The sequence below is a fragment of the Propithecus coquereli genome, unplaced genomic scaffold (assembly GCF_000956105.1).
Source record: "Propithecus coquereli isolate 6110/MARCELLA unplaced genomic scaffold, Pcoq_1.0 Scaffold251, whole genome shotgun sequence".
Classification (NCBI taxonomy): Eukaryota; Metazoa; Chordata; class Mammalia; order Primates; family Indriidae; genus Propithecus; species Propithecus coquereli.
Window position 1 is genome coordinate 616513 of NW_012148075.1, and position 22292 is coordinate 638804.

Here is a 22292-nt window from a genome sequence, read left to right on the forward strand (position 1 = left end):
AATAAAATGGTTCTAAACACCTAGATGTTTGGACCTAAACAGGCTTACATTGTGACTTTTGGCAGTAACGCCTCTCACAAAACACTCACTGGATATGGAGATAAGTGTATGAACTTATATCCATAAATAATGTTTATCTGGTAGGTTTTTAAATGTGTTTAAAACACTTGTTTTGATAAGATTGCCATTCACATCAATAATTAGCAATATCTAGCCAAGAAAATGAGTTCATTTAGAGCCACTAATCAGAACTTTTGAATCCCTGAAAATAAAATACAGACACACAAATATAGTATTTAATCGAAATATATTTGTCTAATATCTACAAAGTGTGAACAATTAGTCTTAAGAAAGCAGACAAAAGGCACAAAATTAGTATTACTACAGAGAAGCATTCATGCTATTATTGGATTTTATAAATATCGTTAGAGTGGCACAGTAAAAAATTGAGCATTGAACAAAAATCAGACATTTCATTTTTTCCTTGATTTTTATTTTGGTTACTTATTCGACCTAATTTTGTAAAGGCTGACAACTGAAATTCAACTGAAACCATGGAACGCTTATGCCGGCTTTATGTGTGTTTTAATCACAGTGCTTTCTTGTAGAGTTTGGGACAAGCCAGAGAGATGCAGTTAAAGAAAAAGTCCACAAGAAATTCTTTTCTCTTTCCCCAAACTAAATACAGGATTGAGGCTGTGGTTGTGCATGTTTGGATATGCATGCCTGTATTTAATTTCTAAAGCCCTTTTCATCACAAAAGTAGTGAGGTCTCCAATATGATTTGTTTTCTGCTATAAAAGCAGCAGCTTCTGAAAAATGTATGACTAGTGCTTGGAGTGTGAGAAATTGTCGGAAAAATGGGCAGAGAACTCCTTGGTGGGGTCTGGCTCTGAGTTCTCCCAGAGGTGCTCCATCCTGCAAGGCTCTGGCATAAACCTTAACAGCTTCCTGCCCACCCTATCCAGCAGGAAATGTTTGTTTATCTTTCTTGGGTGTAGACAAACAAAACACTGATGTGGGGAGGGAGGTGAGAATCACAACAATTTTGAAATGATAACCACCCGCACTTCTACCTGGAATGAGCCACTTTCTACCACATGGACATCAATTGGGCCATGCCAATTCACCTTTGACAGGAGTTTATCTTTGTGAGTGTAAAACATTTCTGGCAAAGTAAAAAATAGAAAACTTCAAACCTCATTGATAAAAAGGAGCTCGTGTTTACCCACTTAAACCTCGGTGAGTGCAGTATTTACATGTGTAATACTCAGATGTGTACATAGTGCGTGCGTGTGAACATATATAGTGTGTACACACACATGCCCCAAATGGCTCTTGAATAAATTCAATCCTTCAGCAGAGTTTGGGGGTGCTATTTTCACAGTATATAATTTCTCTCCCTGTTACCATTTCTTGGATGCTAACATGAGGTCTCAGTGAAAGCCAACAAAACCTTGATACTGTACCACTTTAATTCCTATAAAAACAGGGCTATTTTGGGAAATTCTGCACCTCCATGCCATCAGTGTGCCTTCCAGAGGGGGTTGAAGTATACCCAGCCATCGCCCTGTAAGAGAAGGAAGGAGGCATTACATGGAGACCTCAGCAGGGAAGAGGAGAGAGCAAGGATGACCACTGCCAATCTGTGTGTCTGCCCTGCTCCTGCTGTCTCACACCCAGGCCACCCTGCTGGTCTCTCTCCCTCCTCAGCCCAGCTGATCTTCCTATCTTGGCACTTTGAGACAGCAGGACAAGGAAAAAATAGAGTAGTCGGATGAATGAACAGGGGAAAGAAAAGGTGAGGTGTGTGCGTACCAGTGACTTCCAGCCCACCAGCCGGCAAGGGAACGCCCAATAAAGGCTCTCTTCGGCAGTCACAAATCGACACACACAAGCAACACCACCAATCAAATATGGAGTGAGAAAAAGTCAAGAATCAACATGGTATATATGATCTGGTTCTAGACTAGAAGGGAGTATACTGAATGGTAACTTCTGGTGTTGGGATGATTTTTATTCTTTACATGTCCCCATGCCTTCTGTTAAGAACATACTGGCTTTTCCGAAACCCAGGGAGAACTGTAAATGGTTTTTTGTTGGGGTTTCATGAATGCCTTTCCACAGAAGCCAGGCAAAGCAGATGTCTCAGAGACCAGATCCACCTCCTAGAAGGATCCTGTGAGGATTTACCTCACCTGGACAAGGCTCCCACAAAGAGTCTCCACTCAGTGACACAAAAAGGCAGAGCAAGCAGCCTTCCTGTCGGAACCAGAATCCAACCTTGAAGTCTCCTTTTGATCCACAGCCTTTAGGTCCTGACTCTGGGGAGAACAGTGGCTCCTGCTGCTGGCCGTGAGTCCACCTCCAGGTACTACAGCGCCCTAATTCACTTGCCAACCTTATTATGTCTAGACAGAATACTCCCTCCTTGCACAAGTCAGTTATTAGCACCGGGGCTAAAATAAGCCCATCAGATACATTTCAGTTAGCTCCTCATGTTTAAAAATTTTGCAATTCCTTGACACCATGGGAATATCATATTCCTCATAAAAATCCAAATTTCTGGCTCCTTGTGAAGCAGACAATCGGTCTATCATCAAGGTATGGACCCCCACATCTGCCCCAGGCCTCAGCAGGGGTGTTGGTGTTGCTGGGCTCCCGAGGACCTGCCTTAAAAATGTGGCTGCTACATTTTCATAATTTCCAATTCTGTACTCAGAATTCTTCCCAATTACTCCCCAAACAATGTCAAGATCCTAAGGGCCTCAACCGGGCACACAGTGCCTTGCTCGCTTATCCAGCGAGTGGGCAGTCACATGGATATCATTTCTGCCTTCCAGTGTCACCTTCCTGGGTGACAGCAGCAGCATTTCAGGTACAGGACTCAGGCTGGCCCTCCCTAGCATGTCCGTCCCTTTTGGCCCACAAGAGGCAAAGCTCTGAAACACAGTTCTCAGTCGTGAGGTTCCAGCCCACCCAGGTGTGGAGATGGGCCGCAAGGGGCTTCGCAACTAATTTGTTACTAATAATAAAGTAACAGGGGTTATGACGATTTTCTTTGTCTAAATAGAACAGTATCCAGGCGTGCAATCCCATTCCTTTCCCTCCTTGGCAGGCTGATAGGCTTTTCTGAGGGAGAGAGACCGGAGGGGAAGTGTCAGCTGCTTGGTTCTGCCCTGCAGACCGTTTCAGGCCCTGAGACGCTATCATGATGTTGTTGCAGAAAAACTGTCCTGAAGCCTCGTCCAAAGCTGGAGCCAGAGCCAAGCTGCCCCAGTCTGGCCAGGGCCTGCCCTGCCCCTACAGATTATTCATCCAATCTGCCAGGTTTCCAAGAAGAAGCCATCTGCCCTCCCAGGACAAGTTCTCTCATGGGCAAGAGCCCAAGGACAGGGGGCAGAGTTACCTCCTGGATGAAATATTTGGGCTTCCATGGTGTGCGGAGGTTCTCTCGCTTCCGTTCCTCCGCCCGCTGCTTCTCCTCCAGGCGCCGCTTCTGCTCGGTGGCTGCATCAATGTCCCCCAGCCGCAAGCATCGGGTCACCTCCCGCCAGAGGTTCCTGGAGATGCATGGAAGACAGGAAACAATGAGGCAGGGCCAGCCGGCTGGAGGATGACAGTCCTGGCAAGGAGCAGCCGGAACAGGGAAGCACTCTCTGGGGCAGCTCCTCCCAGGTGCCTCAAAGACCGTGCAAGCCAGGTTCGAACCCGGGGCTGCCTGGCTCCACATCCGTGCTATTTCTCTTCTCCACTCATCCCCAGCACCATGCCTTTCTCGGGGCTCAAAGTTTCTGGGGATCAGGTCTAATAGTAGTAGTATTAATAGTTTGCAGTACACAACCCCAGCAAACAACGATAGTAGACAAATACGGCATTTACCACATTTCTAAGTATTTTATATATATAAACTTATTTAATCCTCACAATGACCCAGTGATATAGATGCTGTATTATCCCCATTTTACAGAGGAGAAAACGTAAGGTCCACAAAACTTAAGGTGACTTGCCCAACGTCACCAGGCTGGTAAATATGAGCGATGCCTGCTTTCCCACAAGGGCACGCAGAGCTACGCATCACAGACTGTGGTGTGTGCACACGCACGCACACGCTTACGGCACGGGATCTGTCATCTCCCCGGCCCCTACACGGAAGCTGCTTCTCTGCCTCATTCATTCGCCTTAGAAGGCAGCCTGAATTGGCTTGTGTTTAACACACAGCTTTCCTCCTCAGGACTTCTGGGGACCACCCGGATTCAGACACACTGTTCTAGAGGGAGAGGAAAGGAGCCGTCATAATCAGGACACCATCTCCCATGCACTTCCTCACTTAAAGGCATCAGGAAAAGGCAGGATTTCACACCAAAGGAACTGTCAGAATTCTCAGTGGTGAGGATTCCCTCCCTGGCCTTAAGGAAACGATCGCTAGATCTCGGGCCAGGGAGCACTTCTACAGTGGGTGCCCTCACCCTTTCTACAGCGAGGGCATGGCGCAGCGGGAGGCTGTGAGCATGGACCTGGCTCGCGCCGAGGAAGGGCAGAGGGGCGGCCAGCAGAATGAGGAGGGTGAGCAGCACCTGAGGAGGGTCGAACGCCAAGGGGAGAAACTGACAAGGGCAGAGCTCCGGCTGCTAACGCCCCAGCCCACTGGGCCGCCCTGAATCCACCACACAGAGACCCGAGGAGAGCCATGCTCCGGCCCCCATTTTACAGCAAGAGCAACTTCTGGAACTGGGATGTGAAGCCCAGTCTGACTGGCCTCACAGCCCATGCTTTCTACTCTGCCCTGCTCCCTGATTTAAGAGGAAGGCTGGCCCAAACAGGAGAGTGCGGTGAGGCAAGGAAACAACAGAGGGTGTCGGGTCAAATCACAGCCCTTTTCATCACCCACACCCTCAACACGCAGCTCACGCTCAGGGAGGGACCAGGCACGAGGACAGGCGGAGCGAGGGGCATCCTTTCAAGGGCAGGACTTCCCATGGTCAGTGCCATCATAAGACAGCGGCCCCAAGTGTAGAGGGCAGAGACCCCACAGCACTGGAGGGGGTGCTGGGCCAAGAGCTGGCCCACAGATGGAGCTCTGCCCAGAGGCGCACACAGACCCAACCAAGAGCGTCCCCTGAGGGTGGGGAGGAGCACAGAGTGGGTGCGGGCTCGGCTAAGGCAGGCTCCGAACACCAAGCTAAAAGAAAAGGCAGAAAGGCAAGGCGCCTTCAGGATAGGGGGTCAGGAGCAAGTCGGTGGAAAAGGGGAGCCCCGTGTGAGGAGGGAAGGACAGCATGGCAAGGGTGGGCATCCCTGGGCACTGGCCAAGGCAGGCCCCCTGCTCAGTCCAGGCTCTGGGCATCATGAACAGACTTGGAGGTGTGGGGAGATGACAGAATATCTGTACTCTACCCCTAATGGGGCAGTAGTTCCCTTCCAAGGGAGCTGGCTGGGGACAGCAGGCCTTGCCAGGGCTGGCACCATTGAGACAACTGTTCTAACCACTGGCCCACCCAGCCACACTGATCGTCCCTCCTTTGCCTCTGCAGGTAAGGCCCAGATAAGATGGCAGGAAGCGGGCACAGGTGCTCTGAGTGGCGAGAGAGCCTTAGACCAGCCACTTCACTTCTCAAGGCTATTTCCTCTGCAGAGAACAAGGGTGAGGGGGCTCAATTTCTCTATATAGTAGTCTCCCCTGTATCCATGGAGGAGGATGCGTTCTAAGATCCCCAGGAGATGCCCAAAACTGTGGCTAGTACCAAACTTATATATACTATGTTTTTTTCTATGCATACATACCTATGATATAGTTTAATTTATAAATTAGGCACAGTAAGAGATTAATAAAATATAACAATTATAATATACCATAATAAAAGTTATGTGAATGTGCGTGCACATGCTCTCTCTCAAAATACTGCCCTATTCTCAGGTGGTGGTTGACCGTGGGTAACTGAAACCACCGACAATGATCCGTGGATAAGGGAGGGGCGACTGTAGTTCAGTCCATCTTTCAGGAAAGTACACATACAAAGACAAAAAGAGGCAGCACCTTCTCTCTTACTCTGACACCAGATTGCATCCCTGCTCCAGGCTGAATTCTGAGGAAGCAGAGTCTTAATAAGTAGGTAACCTACTCTGATATCCTCGGAACAAAAGTAGCAGGTAATCATAGCTCTGTTCTCAACAGCCAGACCAGAAACAATAGTCATGCCATGATATGAACCACAGGGTTTCCTATCCTGGTAGTGCTTCATCGGAGGCATTGTGGGCAAGGGGATGATTTCTTCCCTTATTTCAGCCTCTCCCTTGTCCTGCTGCTGCTGCCCGATAGCTGGGCTAAAAAAGATGACCGGTAAGAGTTCATGCCCTCCATTTGCACACAAAAGGTTATGCTCACTGTCCTCCATTAAACAGATTAACAAGACAAAGTGTACAAAGGTTCCAGGGACACTGAAGCTCTGTTTTTACTAAACTCAGTTATAATGTATTATTTATGCACACTGTTTGTATCCCTGGCTTTGTTTCCACTTAATAAGCACTTTTTCCATTTGGTTACAAACTCTTCTAGTTAATGGTAAATCCTTTCACAGAATCACCTGTAATTTCATTTTAGCCCTACATGTTTCTAAAGAGCACATGCTTTTAGATTAGAGCAGGGGTTGACAAACATTTTCTGTAAAGGGCCAGATAGTAAATATTTCAGGCTTTGCAGCCTGTATGTTTTTGTTTGCAATTACTTAACCCTGCTGTTGTAGTAGAAAGGCAGCCATAAACCGTATGTGAATGAATGATCGTGGCTGTGTTCCAATAAAACTTTATTTACAAAATCAGCCACAGGCTGGATTTGGCAAATGAGCCACAGGTGGTTGACGGCCTAGACTAAAAAATAAAAATGGCATATTCCAAGAAGATTCTGCTTGTATACCTGCAAAAACATCACTTAAAGTGGCTATATTATATTCATACCATAGAGTGGACATACTATTAAATAATTGAATGGATACTTCATAATTTACTTAACCATTTTCCAAATGTTGGACAGTCAGGTGGTTTTTCTTTCTTTTGTTGTTTAGTTTTCTTCAAAAAAATAAAATAAATACTTTCATTTAAAATATTTTCTGAATTTAAGAATTTTCTCAGGGAATAGATTCCCAGAAGTAGAATACAGGTGGTCCCCAGGTTACAGATGATACATTCCTGAGAACATCTTTAGGCTAGATTTATACGTAACTCAGACCCCTGATGAACAGTGCACGTACAGTAATAATAATAATATCACTGTACTGTAATAAGTTACAGGAACTATTGCATTTTCTCTTCTAATTCCTAGGCTAAGAGGAATGTTACGCTTATTTTGATCTTCTAACCAAATTAGTAACAACCTTTCCATTCCAATAATTAATCCACCATGCTGTTTAGTAATAACGGATGATTTCACTAGAGCACTGCCTTTCACATGTTCCGTTATTCTCACTTTATCCTGTATAATTGTCCTGATAGTTGAGCAACTGAAGCCTAAGTCTTTCCCAATGAATGATGGAGTCTGGCCTTTCTCTGAACGCTTAATCACTTCTACTTTTTGTAATCACCTTTCTCTTCGCTGCAGGCTCACCTGGACTTGCAGTGGACTTTCATTTTGGAGGCACGGGCATAGGGTAAACCCAGATTCACAAAATCGGACTAAAAAGGCAAAAGTGCTGCTGTGCCTAAGAGACCATACAGCAATGAGACTAGCCGCTGGTGCGAAGATGCCACGCCAGGGAACGGCTTACACCACGTGGGTTTGTTTACAAACACAGAAGAAACTAGTTCCCGGATTATTAATTTAATTATGAACTATCCTCATGGGGAGCCTTGGGAACCTGTTCATAAGTATAGAATGCCATTAAGTCGGGTAGTCCATAACCCGGGGCCTGCCCGTGCAAGATTAAAGTAAACTCGTGAATTTAAAGCTATTGATCCATACAGCTACAGTGACACACTCCTATGGAAAGATGGGGTATAGAGTATCTACTTTATTACACCTTTGCCGACGCTTAATTTTTTTAAATAATGTTAATCTGGTAAGAAAAAAATTAGTATCGCATTGCTTCATTGCACAGTTCTTTAATTACTAGCAACTCTCTGTACTTACTTCTGCAGTCAAGCAACAGATTACCTGGCAAACTTTCTCAAGCATTAAAAGTCTGCTGTAGACTATCTGCACACCCCACCCCATAATTGCAAAATGACTCAACTAAAAGCTAAAAGGATCTATTCCTAAGTGACAGTGGAAAATTCAAATATCTAAAGAAGCTAGAAGAACATGACTGCTGGCCCATTTCCATTAGCTGAGCTTTCAAAGCCTTCCTCTCCGTCGCTCAAGTCAAGTGCCGAGGACAGCTCAGCTGAAGGGAAGTGCACAGCCTGGCCTCACCTGGACTCCATGGGCCCCTGCTTCTCCAGAGGTCTGATCCTCTTGGGATACACCGGCAACGTGGTCGTGTCGATGACTTTGGTTTCTCCGTTGTTGTAGGTGAACTCTAATGTACCGTTCCATTCCCCATGGGCTTTACAAACAATGGTGTTGGTTGGATTGTGCTTCACTTCTGCTGTGACCCTGAATTAATGAATGAGTCGAATGAACACACTTTGCAAGATTATCAAAACAGAGACTGCGAAAGGTGTACTCATGCTTAGAGAATTTTTTATGGAAGGTGGGAAGGAAAGATTTTTTTTGTAGTTTTTCTCAAAGACTGGCTCTTAAAATGTGATCTAATATCCTTGAACAGAAAAAGCAAGCATCAGTGGAAAAACTGGTGAAATCTGAATAAAGTCTAGATTTGTTAACAGTAATGTAGCACCATTAATTTCTTAGCTTTGATAAGCACACAATGTTTACATAAAATGTTTTCATTGGGATGGAAATCAAGCAATTCAGCAAAAGCAAAACAAAACATACTCTCTCCTCCCCAAAATAGCATCTGATAGTGCTATATTGTAACCCCAAAGAGAGTGTAAGAGTGTAGGGAGAGCTTTTCAATCCTTAAATGAGGTCAGTTCCATCTGGGGGTCAAACGTGGCTCCTGACAATCCCAACGGAGCTCGCACTGGAGAGGGAGGGAAGGGTCCACCCCAGCATCCACACGCGCTCTAAGTGAAGGCGGAGCAAAACCTAGACTCTCGGCCTCACATCAGTGCCTTCCTACCAGCGCCAGGAGATGACCTCCAGCCTCTCTCTAACAGGGCCTTTGAGGAGATTTGTGACCTTGCTTTCGCCTGCCTCTCCTGTGATAACTCCACATTTCTACCGCTGGGTGAAAGCAGACTCCCACCTCCCTCTCCACCTTCCAGCTTTCTGCAGTCAGAGTAACGCAGCAGAAACAGGGAAGCCTGCTCCGAAGCAGCCAAGTTGAGGAGCTGAGCTCCTCATTTTCTTAAGGCCCATCACAGGCTGAAGTTAGAGTTTTCAAACATAGGCTTGAACTTTCTTCCTGAGCCCGAAAACAGCCACAGTTCATAGGTGGTGAGGCAGAGGCTCACAAGCAGGTATGAGGAATCTGGGGTGCATACAGTGGAAGGGTATTAGTGGTGTGCTGGTAAATGTTCAACAACTGGCTCTCCAGGGAGTCAGATTTCTGATTTGTGGCATTTGCTGATTTCTGTGGTGTTCCATCACTGCTGATTTCAACTACCAACGTGGTATCACAGAACGTGGAGATGGGGAGAAATGTACACAAATCAGCTTTTGCAAGCCAGTGTGTACTGGCTGCAGAATGCCCCCGGGGCACCCATGTGCCTGGGTTATGATGGGGAATCCTCTGACACCTCATGTTAATGCCATGCAGAGTAATGCTTTCCAAGAAAAAGGGCAAAGTTGGAAGCTTGCTTGTGCAGCAGACCTGTTTTTTTTTTTTTTTACAGTTGTAGCAATAAGGACAATTTTGTGCTTCCTCAACCAGCAGACCTCTTATACTTGGGCCTTCCCAGCTCTCAAAGGAAAGAAATGATATTGATCGCATAGATGCATGATACAAGGATTCAGGATAGTTAATGTAGTCAATTGAAAGTGAAAGGGGGAACTGTTTGGCAATGTCTGGGTTCACAGAATGAATCACTTCAGAGCATAGAAACAAGCTGTGGCTTCAGAAGGGAGAGTCTATTGCAACAAACAGAACTGCCTTTTATGCTCTGGTGGGTGTTCTGCAAATGCATCACATCAAGGATTTCACCTTAAGTTTAAAGTGGAGAGGGCTCCCAACAACTGCCACGTGAGGTGAGGAAAAAACATCCCTTTTTTGAAAAAAGACCAGTTAACAACTTTATCTTGATTTTCAACTCATCCCATCACTGAAACTCAATCTTCTAATGGAGGAAGGAAACTCAGGACATCGTGGTAAGACAAAGCCAGGGCCTTCCTGGTCAGCTCCTACCTGTGGACTTTCCCTCCGTAGAAAGGCTTGGTGTGGAATATCACCGTCGCCGAGTACCCGGTCTTGGCACAGCTGATGCTGACTTTTCCTCCAAGCTCCACCCATGGGATAGTGAGAATGGACCGGGCATAGGCACTCGGCAGGGTGAACACATACTCCTCCCCGTGTTCCAGGAGCCTCAGCACACCTCCAGGGAGAGAGGAGGGAAAGTTAGCACACGAACACGGGAACGGGGCATCGGGGATCAGAAGACACGAAAATGAGAAACCGAGGTGCCTCGTGTGACAGATGTCACGTCTGCCACCTCTGCAGAGGTCAGCTGCACAGTCGCCATGTGTTCTCCCATGTGCCACGCACTGTGCAAAGCGCTGAGAATACAACGGTGAACAAAACAGACCCACTTTCTGCCCTCAGGGAGCAGAACAGAAAGGTGGATGTTAATCAGCACATGAACAAAAAATTGTTACTGTGATAAAGGTGGGGTTGGGGGGCAGTGCCACGGAGGCCTCCAACAGGAGGAACTGGTCTGGAAAGGGAACATTTCCTTGAGGAAGAGACACTTGAGCTGGGTAAGAGTTGAGAAAGTGAAGAGGGAAAGGAAGAGGGGGGAGCACGTACAAAGGCCCTGTGGTGAGTAGGAGGCTGGTGTGCGTGAAGAGGCTGAGAAAAGGGCCCATGTGCAGAAGGGAGGTATACAGGTGTGGAGGATGCCCAGGTTCGCAGGGGACAAACCCTGTCTTTTAAACTTCTAAAAAGTACATTAAGGAGTTCTGCCTTTATCGTGAGAGCAACAGAGACAACCTCCATGGTTCTCATGAAGTTAGAGAAATCAGACTGTATAATCGCTGTCAGCAACTTGGAGGGAGACACCTGCCAAGAGTGGGAGACCGACACCCACCTCCCACCCACCTCCAGATCAGGAGCGCTCCAGCCCAGGAACCAAGGATTGGGCGTGGAGGGGCCTTGATCCTCTTGAAGCAATGCAGAATTAGGTGGGTTTATTTTTCTAAGGAAGAGGGCCACATTAATGTTCGTAGGGTGGTTTGGGAAAAAAAGGGGGAGTGGGCACAGTTTTCATCAAGTTCTCAAAGACCACTTCCAGAATGTACAAGCTCCCAGGGCTACTGTACAGTTTGTGTACACAGGTCCCATACGGGCTGGGAGGGGCCCTGAGATCCAGCACTACGGTCCTGTAAGATCTATTCCACATAAGGCACCCCAGGGCTTGGTTCCACTCTAGCTCACCCCAAGCTCACCCCCTTACCAAGGGCACCCTGAGCTCAGGAAGGGCAGAGGACCAGAAATGGGTTAGCAACGGCCCCTCCCTGGGCTCCCGGGTCCTCTGCTGGAAAGAGTGACGTCAACAGCTCCCATGTGCAGCACTTTCTGGCTGCCACACATTCCTGGGGGCTCCACAAGCCCGCTCTCCTTTCAGCCTCTCAAGCACCCTATACGGCGATAATTGTCATTTTAAAACAAGGATGAGGAAACTGAAACAGGAGGTTAAGTAATTCGCTGGCCAGTGCTTATCTCTTAGGCTAGATAAGCATCTAAATTAATTAGAGCTAGAATTTGCCCAGGAGAGAAAGATGGTTGGGGAGGGGATTCTTTTAGCGTATATGAGTTTGCCGGGAGAGACGGAGCTACTTTGTACAAAGGAGTCGTGATCACTGGTAGTTGCTGAAGTCAATACTGAGATACATTCAACTATAGTTCAATTTACCCTTGCAGATTCCTTTAACTGCCCATGAACTACAATATATAGACTATACTAGGCTTGTCCAGACCAGCAACCTCACTCTCAGTGAAGTCCGTTAAAGCGGTTCTCTAATGCATGAAAGCCAAGGCGGCTTACTGGCACACGGCTAGGGTCTCAGTCACTCCCAGTGGAGCAGGATGCTCGCACATGTGGCCACATGCAGGAACTGAGAGCACCGGGGAGAAGAGATCCGTGGGTGGCTCAGTCACATGGGCAAGACCAGGGGGCAGATATCACAGCAGCACTGAAATCCTTCCTCTGGCGGGAATATAACTGAACACGTGGAACGTAAATGCACAAACGGCTTAACTCCTCTACACTCAATATACCGAACGTCAGAACAGATGGGCCCTCTCCCCTCTTCTCTGCTCCAGCTTGCTGGGGCTCCCTTGACTGAATTAACCCATCTTCCCAAAAGTAAAGCCCCAGGCCCACTCATGTCTCACTCTGGCCCTTGTCCCTCCTCCGCCACCTCCGAGAGAAGAATTGCCCCAAGCGACTTTGAAGGCCCCCTCCTATCCATGCACTTATGGGAGGACTGCTGTGTTTGTGAGAATCGGACACTGCGGTTCGGATCCTTCTGATCGGGACCCTTGGAGAATGGCCCAGTCTGATGGCGTTTTTGTTTCAAAGCCTACTTTGAAAGCTTCCTTGAACTGGGTTACTTGAGAAGGCTGCCCAAAGCAGGTGGAAAACTGCAGCCAATGCCAAACACAGACCAACTGTTGGTTGTTCCTGACCAAGAAGTCAGAAGGGAAAATTGAAGAGAGGTCACCTCAGATGTCCCTCTCTACCTGAGTTTTACTCCCAAGCCCCCTGGTTCCTCCCCTGCCAGCCATATCCTCCTGGCCTCGGAGCCTGTGGCAGCTGGGAGAGGCCCCTGGGCCCTGGAGAGAAGGCTGCCGGTCACCTTGCCTTCAACCCCCAACCCCAGTGCTAATGGACCATAAACAGTCCCCAGTTAACGTGGTTTAACTGAGGAGTCTTTGACTTTATGGTGGTGTGAAAGCGATATGCATTCAGTAGAAACCGTGCTTCGGATTTTGAATTTTGATCTTTTCTGGGGCCAGCCACAGGTGGTGCAATACTCTCTCACAATGCTGGGCAGCAGCTCCCAATCAGCCCCTCAATCGCCAGGGTAAACAACCGAATTCTTCGCAGTGTACTGTGCTGCACGTGATCTTGCGCACCTGTAGACGAATGTAAGTGTCTGAGCACATTGAGGTCAGCTAGGCTAAGCTATGATGTTTGGTAGGTTAGGTGCATTAAATGCATTTTTGACTTAGGGTATTTTCAACTTAGGATGGGTTGTCAGGATGCAAGCCCATCATAAGCTGAAGAGCATCTGTACTTTCCTTCCAGGTGGCCAACATGCCTCCCCAGCACCACCACTTCACTCCTGGTGTCTACTGTGTTCCTCTTTTACAGTTGACCCTTTCTGTCCTTAACTGGAATACCCTGGGGACTCCCACCCGTCCACACGTCTAGCCAGCCGACCCTGCAAAACAGGAGCACACACAGCATGAGCTCGGCAAGCTGGGCTTCCTGGTCTCATCCACGAGTATAAACTTGGTAAGGCAGGATCACACAGCTGAGATTTTCTTTACAACATTGTACATGGAGACTATGCCACAAATGGATGAGATCTTAGAGGATCGTTCCAAGTTCTCCATCACTCAGCAGCCTGTTGATCTTAACTTCTGCACCTCAGTTTCCTCGTCTGTGCTGCGTGGGTAATGAGATCTGCACCTCCCAGGGCTGTGGCGAAGATGGAGAAGGTGATTCTGAAACTCAGCGAGCACAGCCTGGCACAGCACCAGAATCCTGAAGGTTTTATAGCGTAATTACTCCTCACTCACTAAAGCGGCTCCCTCAATGGGCGAATTCCTAACAGTATTGCTACTTGGCGATAAAGAGGAAACCATAAAGTCTGGCAGTAGGTTATGCATGCGGGGGATGGAACAGACAGTGGGAAGAGAGGTTTTTAAATGTAATTCTTTCATAAGAGAGAGCATCCTCCTCCCATTCATCCTTAGAAAAATCTTCTCCAAACCAAGGTGACGTTTCCCTCAAGTCCCTAGAAGTCAGTGAGCCCCAGAGCCGAGATGACCGGAAGGCACCAGTGAGACCACATTCCTTTGGCTCTTTTCTGAAAATCCATAAATGTGTGCTCATTCATTAAATCACTCATGACTATGCCTCCTCAGTACTAACTCTCTTTTTTCCAGGTTTACATTTTAAAAATCTGTCCTTAATATGAATAAAAGACTATGTTACAATTAGACTTACAAATGGGATTACGAGAGAAAGTTACTTCTTCCTTTGGCCTAAGAGCTGGGAGAGGCGGAAACGCACCAAATATCAGTCGCTCCGTGTCGTGGTTCGCCGTCAAGCTGGGAGGTTTTCGTTTGAAAATCCGCAAACTGATTTACCGATAAACGTCAGGCAAAGCATTAAGGTTTTCAGACTGATACATTTTAAATGATTTCATGCCTGAACTCGATCTGAGGACAACTAAAATATCGTGCTAGGACATCTACTCTCAAAGTACGGAATCCCGGATCATAACTCCAGGGAGTGCGTCTGCAGACGCCAGCGGCTCGTGCACAAGTAAGCCCCAGGCAGACACGTCGCTTCTCCCTCTGGCGCTCAGTGCCTTTCCCCACAGACTCAGTTACGACACTGTGCCATGCGCTGGGCACTGATTTGGGCGTTTCGGGACCCCTCCCTGTGTGAAGAGCAGCTAAACGGGCCCCAGCTCCCACCGTGAGGTCGGGAGGGGTCCATAGAGCAGCCCTTGCTTTTCCAGGGACATAAGCTTCAAGTTGACGGGACGGGGTCTCAATCACGGGCTTTCAGTGTCAGAGCTGCAGAAGCTGGGGTGGGGGTGCGGGTGGGGGGCAGTCTCGGAGCCACAGCCTAAGTGAATTCATGGCACCATGAACTTCATAATGGCATTTCATTGTCAAATATGCCACAGCCTAAAGACAAAGATTTAAGAGATAAGCCCATGTATTTTACATTCAAAATTTCAAGTGGACCCATCTAAGATCTGGTTTTTAAAATGAGGCGTCGGAAAAATTACTATTTCAAACCCAATCAACAACTTTATAGAATGTGCAGGGAGTATGTGAGAAAAAGAAAACTAACCCAACTCCCACCTTGCCCCACAAAGGAGCTCTGAGCACAGGAACCAGAACCTTCTGCTTTGAAGTTTGGGGATTCTTAGAACTATCTCATGTGAAAAATAAGATCACGTGTTACAGAGGACACAATTAGTTAAAATGACAGGTGAGGGGATGTGGCTACTGAAAGGACCTAAGGCCTCACGAGAACTAGAGGTGGTCCCCACCCGCCCCTCCGCGGCAGGAGCACAGCAGGCAGGTGGCAGGAAGCGCTCTGCCCGGGAGAGGCCTTCCAGAGCCTCCACCCAGAATCTTCCTTCTGCACCGAGCACTCTACTGAGAAGTTCTCAGTAGAAGTTTCAAGCAGGTAGGAAAAGTGAGAGCAGCAAATTCTAAACCTCTTCAGGCATGGCTACATCTGAGGGTCTCAGGAGAGGATGTTATTTTAGGTTGTTAAGTATGAAATGTCGGATTTCCTTAGGCACTAAGTTTGACAGTTGATATCTCTGATATTTCACTTTGACACTTCTTATTTTATTTTTATTGTGAGAAATACATCCTTGGTCTTTCAAATGTGTGTTTTAGCTTGTGATTATCTGTCAGATTTTTTTTTTAGAGCAATTTTTGTGAAACCATGGATAAGTCAAAAATTCTTGTTATTTTTTAATATGAGTTCCATTGTGGAACCACTGCAGTGCAGACAGCTCAAAATATCAACGGAGTGTTTGGGAAGGATGTGGCTAATGAATGCACAGTACATCGATGGTTTGAGAAGTTCCATTCTGGTGATTTTAATCTTGAAAATGAGCCATGTAGGTGACCTGAGACCACAGTAGGTAATGATGAGCTGAAAGCTGTAGTGGAAGCAAATCTATTTCATCCTACACGTGAAATAGCAGCAAGGTTTGACATTACTATTCCAACAATATTGGACCACTTAAAACAAATGGGCAAGGTAAAGAAGCTGGATAGATGGGTGCTACATCAATTAAACGAGCATCAGAAGAGAAATCATCTTGAAGCTTGCCTTTCTTTGCTGTCGCAACATAAAGGTGAACCATTTCTACACCGTATTGTTACATGTGATGAAAAACAGCTTCTTTTTGACAATCACAAGCATTCAGCACAATGGCTGGATAAAGAAGAAGTGCAGAAACACAGCCCAAAACTGAATATTCATCAAAAAAGCTAATGGTGTCTGTCTGGTGGTCCAGCGCTGGTATGATGCACTACAGCTTCATGAAACCTGGACAATCTATTACAGATGTCTACTGCAGCCGATTGGATGAAATGATGGATGCTTGCAATTAAGCAGCCAAGATTGGTCAACAGAGACAGGCCAATCCTCTTGCAAGACAACGCTCCACCACATGTTGCACAAACAACGCTGCTCAAACTACAGAAGCTGGACTTGGAAATTCTCCGTCATCCACCAGACCCTGCACCAAGTGACTACCACTTCTTCCGGGTTTTGGACCACTTCTTGCAAGGAGAAATACTCAATTCTCAACAAGCTGTGGAAAATGCCTTTAATGATTTCATTCTCACTTGCTCTCCAGGCTTCTTCACGGCTGGCATAAGCAAGCTACCATTAAGATGGCAAAACTATGTGGACAGTTTAGGTGCATACTTTGATTAACTGTACTGCTTCTTGTTTGAGATATAATAAACTACACATTTGATTTGAAATCGGACATTTCATATTTAATGACCTAATACATGGCTTCTCACCCATAGCATTAGGCCGTCTGGGCTGTGCAGAGTGAATCAAAGGCCCCAGGCCCTTCTTTGCTGCCTCTTGGGAATGGGGAAGCTGAGATCCCGAGACATCACAGGCCAACAACTGCCAACAATAAGAGACAGCACAGATGTCGGTTGAGCTCCGGGGACAGGGCAGGGCAAGGGGGGCTGAAGGACCTCTTCACTCTCTCCAGCACAGCTGCAGAGCGATGGCAGGAGGCGCTGTGTGCTGATGGGCTGCAGGGAAGCCCCACGGAGGGTGTGGCTGAAGGGGACGGGCTGGGACACCAGAGGGAGACAGGACAGACAAGGGTGCAGAGAAGCAGAGGGAAGAGCCGAGAGATGAGCAAACTGCCCAGGAAGGGAAGAGAGCAGCATTAAAGGGCAATCACACTGGTAGTCGGGGAGAGAGGAGCAGCGGCTACTGTTCAGTAGTGAAGGAAGTAGCCTGAAGGTTCCCGAGGGATTGAGTTTCTCTGATTAAAGAATTCCCTAGATCACTAAAAACGAATTTGCAAATCTTTACCTTTATCAGAAATTCCCAGATATTCCCCTAATGGCAGGAATCCCTGCTTAGAGGCCCACAGACTGGCAGGCAGCCACCAAAACTCCAACTTAAGCGTCTGGTTTTTTCATGTCTTGACAAGTGGCAACAAGTATTTCTGCTGAGTGCAGGGACATCCCCAGAACAGAAGATGAATGAACATTTTCTATGTGCCAGAAAATGCATTTGGTTTTATCAAATCACAGATTGAAACTCCGTGTGTGTGTGTGTGTGTGTGTGTGTGTGTGTGTGTGTGTAGGAGGGAGGAAAGGAAATAAGAAACAACTCATCTCTCTGCTTCTGCCTTCGCCTGGGCCCTCCCCACTCCCATCTTCAGTCTAACCTTCACTCAGCAGCCACAGTGCTGGGGCTAAGATCATGTCCACCCTCCAGCAACTCCCATCTCACTCACAGTAAAAGCCAAAGCTCTTCCAGGCCCCCAGACCAGATCCCACGACCTGGCCTTGTCTCCTCTGCCCCACCCGCCTGCACACTCTGCTGCAGCCTCAGTGGGCCCCCTCACTGTCCTTAGAACATCCCAGCCACACACTCCCACCTCAGGGCCTTTGCACTTGCTGTTCCTGTGCCTGAAACACCCCTTCTTAAGCTACCCACATGGCTTACTCCCTCCCCTGCTTCAAGCCTTCACTCAATTGTTCCCTTCTGCTGAGGTTCACCCTATTGAGAACTGCAACCTCCCTGCCCCACCCCGCCCTGTCAGCCTTGTCTCTGAGCGCCAATCATCATCTCTCACACCACAGACTTTATGCACATAGCTTGTCTCGGTCCGATCGCCCCATTAGAGTGTGAACTCCTGAGAGCAGGTATTTCTCTGTGCGCTGTGGCCTCTGCTGCATCCCCGCACCTAGGACGAGGCCGACACTTCACAAGTAAATGGATGAAGGGATAAATGAATGGGTAAAGCAATGGATTTATTTGAGCACCGCTGTAATAGATAAGGAGGTAAGGGCATTTCCAACAGTATCTGCATAAAACCCGCAGGGAATCGCCCCGCGTATGGGGCATAAATCTACACTGAGGGTGCGAACTGCCGGCTCTACCTTCCCTAGCAAACAAACATGTTTCATCTTCAAGGAACTTATTACGTGGGAAATATAGAATACATAATAAAATTAAATAGAATAAGATGAGAGTCCTAAATATCAATTTTTGTCTGTTAAAAAGAGGAAAGATCTTCAGCACCAGCCTCATAGCATGAGGCAGGCCCTTAGCAACCTGCGAAAACACAGAGCCCCAGGTAAGTGAAAATCAAGGTTAATGTCGCTCCCATTTCTCATTACACGCCCAAATATGCAAATCGACGCAAACATAAACCTCCCACATGGGGGTCCTCGGCAATCTTCTAGCTGCTTTCCACAGGCAGAGCTGCCTAACCTGAGCTCCAGCTCCCGGAACGGTAGGAGTCCGGGCCTGGCCTGAAGCACCCTTGCTGGGATCTGCCCCGTGGCTTTAACCCAAACAGTGCCGCACTGCACGGGTCAGCTCCCCGGCTTGCTCTGGGGAGAGGCTGAGTTCAGGAGAACAAGAGTCACTGGGGCAGAAAAGAGGCCTGCGAGGAAAGAGCCATGTCATTCCTCTGTCCCTGTCCCCGGAGGCACACTCCAGTCAAGTCTCTTCCTGGCTTCAGAGAGACAGGCCTCCACAGCCCTGGCTGAGCCCTCGTAGAGGCCCCAAAGCCCTGGCCAGCCCCGCCAGGCCTTACCTGGCCTCCACCCCTCCTACTGCCCCCTCCTACTCCTGGGCTGCCACCCCCGGGGATCCCCGGAACCTCCGCAGATTCTGATTTCTCACACAGATCAGATGAGCTGATGAGAAACGGCCCCTGGTTCAAGGAGACCCCAGCACCCGCCTGCACCACTCTTCGCTGGCCTGCGGCGAGGGCAGGGTGGACCGTTGGGGGTCGTGTGTTTCCTCATCTGTGACACAAGGCGGCTGGACTCGCCGAGGTGTGCTGAGCATTCTGAAGCCACCGAACACTGCTGGAGTGGGCTCCCGCGGGCGTCCAGCAGGGAGACGGGTAAGGGTGGATGGAGACGCTCAGGCCGGAGTGGAGCTGGGGGCTCGGAAGCCTCACCGCTTACTCCTCGCCCCTCCCGGCCTGCACCCCACTCAGGAGCCCTGGGATCCTCTAAGGCACAGCTAGAAACTCCGGGGTTCAAGATTCCATGTCCTGTCATCACTGGTGACAACTCCTCCTTAAGAAGAGAGACCACCTCTGACGTCCCTCTCCCCTTCTCAACAGCAGGAAAAGCCAAACAAACCAGTTGTGCATTCGGATTTTTCTGATTGAAAAATGGCTGCTGTGTTGCACTCTCACAGAAGAGAGCCCCAGAGGGGAACACTACTTGCTATCGGTGAGGTTATCGAAGGAGGAATGTGTTCGCCTTTCCCCCACACATACAACCCACCCCCGTCTGAATTCTCGAAAAAGCCTGAAACTAGGTGGCCTGCGGTCAGCCTGGGCACAGGTGAGTCCCTGGCCTCCTTCACAACCGACAAATCTCCCTTTGGTAAACTCCTTGACGCTGGCTGATCCCCAGGAGGAAGGGGCGATGGCAGGCTGGCTGGACACTGGGCCCGTGTGCACAGGCCCCCGTGGAGGCCCGACGGCGCTGCGCACGCCCGCGCCGTTCTGGAACTGCACACTCACCTGCACACGGAGGGCAGCACGCTGCGGGGTAAACCTGCAGCCCAGAGACACAACGCAGAAGCGGAACCCAAGAGTGGGGTTTTTTCCTAAAGAGTACAATTGCACCCAAACACTAAATAGGGAAGAGCGACGGTGACTTCTCAGTTCCCATCTCCTGGCGTTTATCAGCATCGTCAGATGCAGCTGATCACTCTCGCCTGCGAAAGGCCTCTGCACCCGGCTGCAGGGAACACACGCTCCCATTGCGTCTACTGCAGGGGTCAGTGCTCACTCGGCAATCTCAATCTCGTTAGTCTCGAGGCCTTAAATTACGAGTTATACTCCCTGGAACTCCAGCCTGTAAATGCAACAGGCCACCGGAGGACCCCACTTTGGTGTCTACACCACACACAACCATGGTGAGCTCCCAGGCTCTCCCTCCAAACGAGCCCCCTCCCCAGCCCTCCGTCTGCCCGTCTCTGTTCATAGCTAGTCCATCCTTCTAGCAGTCAGGTCAAAACCTTGGGGACCTCTTTCTCTCACAACCCGTACCCCATCCAGAGACAAATCCTCTTGGCTCTCTACTTCAGATCACACCTAGACCCTCCCTACGTTTCACTCCCTCTACCATTTCCACCCGGTCCTCCTGCCTAGATTATTCTCATAGCCTCCTCACTGGTCTCCTGGCTTCCACTGTTGCCCCCTTAGGGTCTATTTTCTGATTTCAACAAAGAGCTGGAGCAATTTTGTTGGACTACAAGTCAGAGCCTGGCTACTCTTCGGCTCAAAATCCTCAGTGGTCTCTTGGTTCCCTCAGTGTCAGAGCCAATGGTCCTACAGTGGTCCACAAGGGCTTGTGTGATCTGGCCACAGTCACTGCTCAGACCTCACTACCCTCACTACCAGCCCCGTTCCCCTATTCCAGTCACGTGGGCTTCTGTCTCCCCCACCACGCCAGGGACGTCCTGCCTCTGGGCCTCTGCCTTGCTCGTTCTGCCTACGCACTCTTCCCTGAGTCCACAAGGCTCGCCCCTGCCGCTCCCTTTGGGTCTTTGCTCAAATGCCACTTTCTCAGGGAGCCCTTCCCCTCTGAAAGCTCAACCACCCTCTGCCCAGTAACCCCAGGCCCCTTCCCTGTTCTGTTTTTCTCTATAGCGTTTATCATCCCCCAACATACTACATAATTGATTTTATTTACTTATGTCATTTCCCCAGCAGACAGAAGTAGAATAGGACTTCATAAGGACAGATCTTTGTCTGTTTTGTTTACTCAAGTATCCACAGCTCCTAAGACAATGTCCAGCATCTCATAGGTGCCCGGTAAAAATGTGCTAAGTGCATGAAAGTTCTTCTTATCTCATGCGGTTTGGAAGGGCTTCCAAAGAGCCATGTACTCTCTGAAACTGAAAGCCAAATTTTGTGTTAGATTTTCTCCACCCTGGGAAGAGTCATAGCCTTAAAGTCTCAGAGATTTGTGACTTGAAAAAGTCGAAGAACCACTAACACAGATGCTTGAATTTAACAAGGATTATTATAGGTTTCTCCAAACAATGAATAAACTTCATTCACAGCTATTTGCTAAAATAGGAATGTATAATCCACCAGTGGTGTAATTATATTGCATTCCTGCTTTAGAATTTCTAGCACAGAGTCAAAAGCTTTGCCTTCGGAATTTTTATGAGCAGATCTTGAATAGGCAACACTATTACTCTGACTGTCTGTGAGCCAGACACTGGTGAGAATGAATAAAAACGTGTTTTCACAGATTTGGAGCTAATTCTAATATTCACACAAAGCTGAAAGAAAAATGTACCTGTAAGGCGCAGGCACACACGCACGCACGGCACGTGACGACCCCGGTGGGCGGCTGTCAGGCAAACAGCTGCATCCACCCAGTCCGCCGCCCTGGCCCCACTGGGAAAGGACCAGGCCTGGTCCCCAGACAACAAACCCCGCCCCTCCTTCCCACCCACCCCCCATTCCAATTCCAAAACAAGTTAAAAGCAAAAAATTCCACACACAAAATCATCAGTCGTCCACCGGGCACACAGAGGTTGCTGTGTAAGAGCCAAGC

The 22292-nt window shown here is 48.3% G+C and overlaps 1 protein-coding gene across 2 annotated transcripts in view; it reads right to left on the reverse strand.

The window, feature by feature from the left end:
• Window positions 1-292: 292 nt before the first annotated feature.
• OSBPL10 (oxysterol binding protein-like 10) overlaps window positions 293-22292 on the reverse strand; it is a 284632-nt gene continuing 262632 nt past the window's right edge. For both annotated transcript variants that reach the window (XM_012646883.1, XM_012646882.1), the window contains 4 exons: window positions 10401-10587; window positions 8405-8587; window positions 3410-3563; window positions 293-1570 (listed from right to left, as the gene is read on the reverse strand). In XM_012646883.1, coding sequence (XP_012502337.1) covers window positions 1526-1570; window positions 3410-3563; window positions 8405-8587; window positions 10401-10587 — 569 coding nt within the window. In that variant the 3' untranslated portion in view covers window positions 293-1525. The remainder of the gene's footprint in view (window positions 1571-3409; window positions 3564-8404; window positions 8588-10400; window positions 10588-22292) is intronic.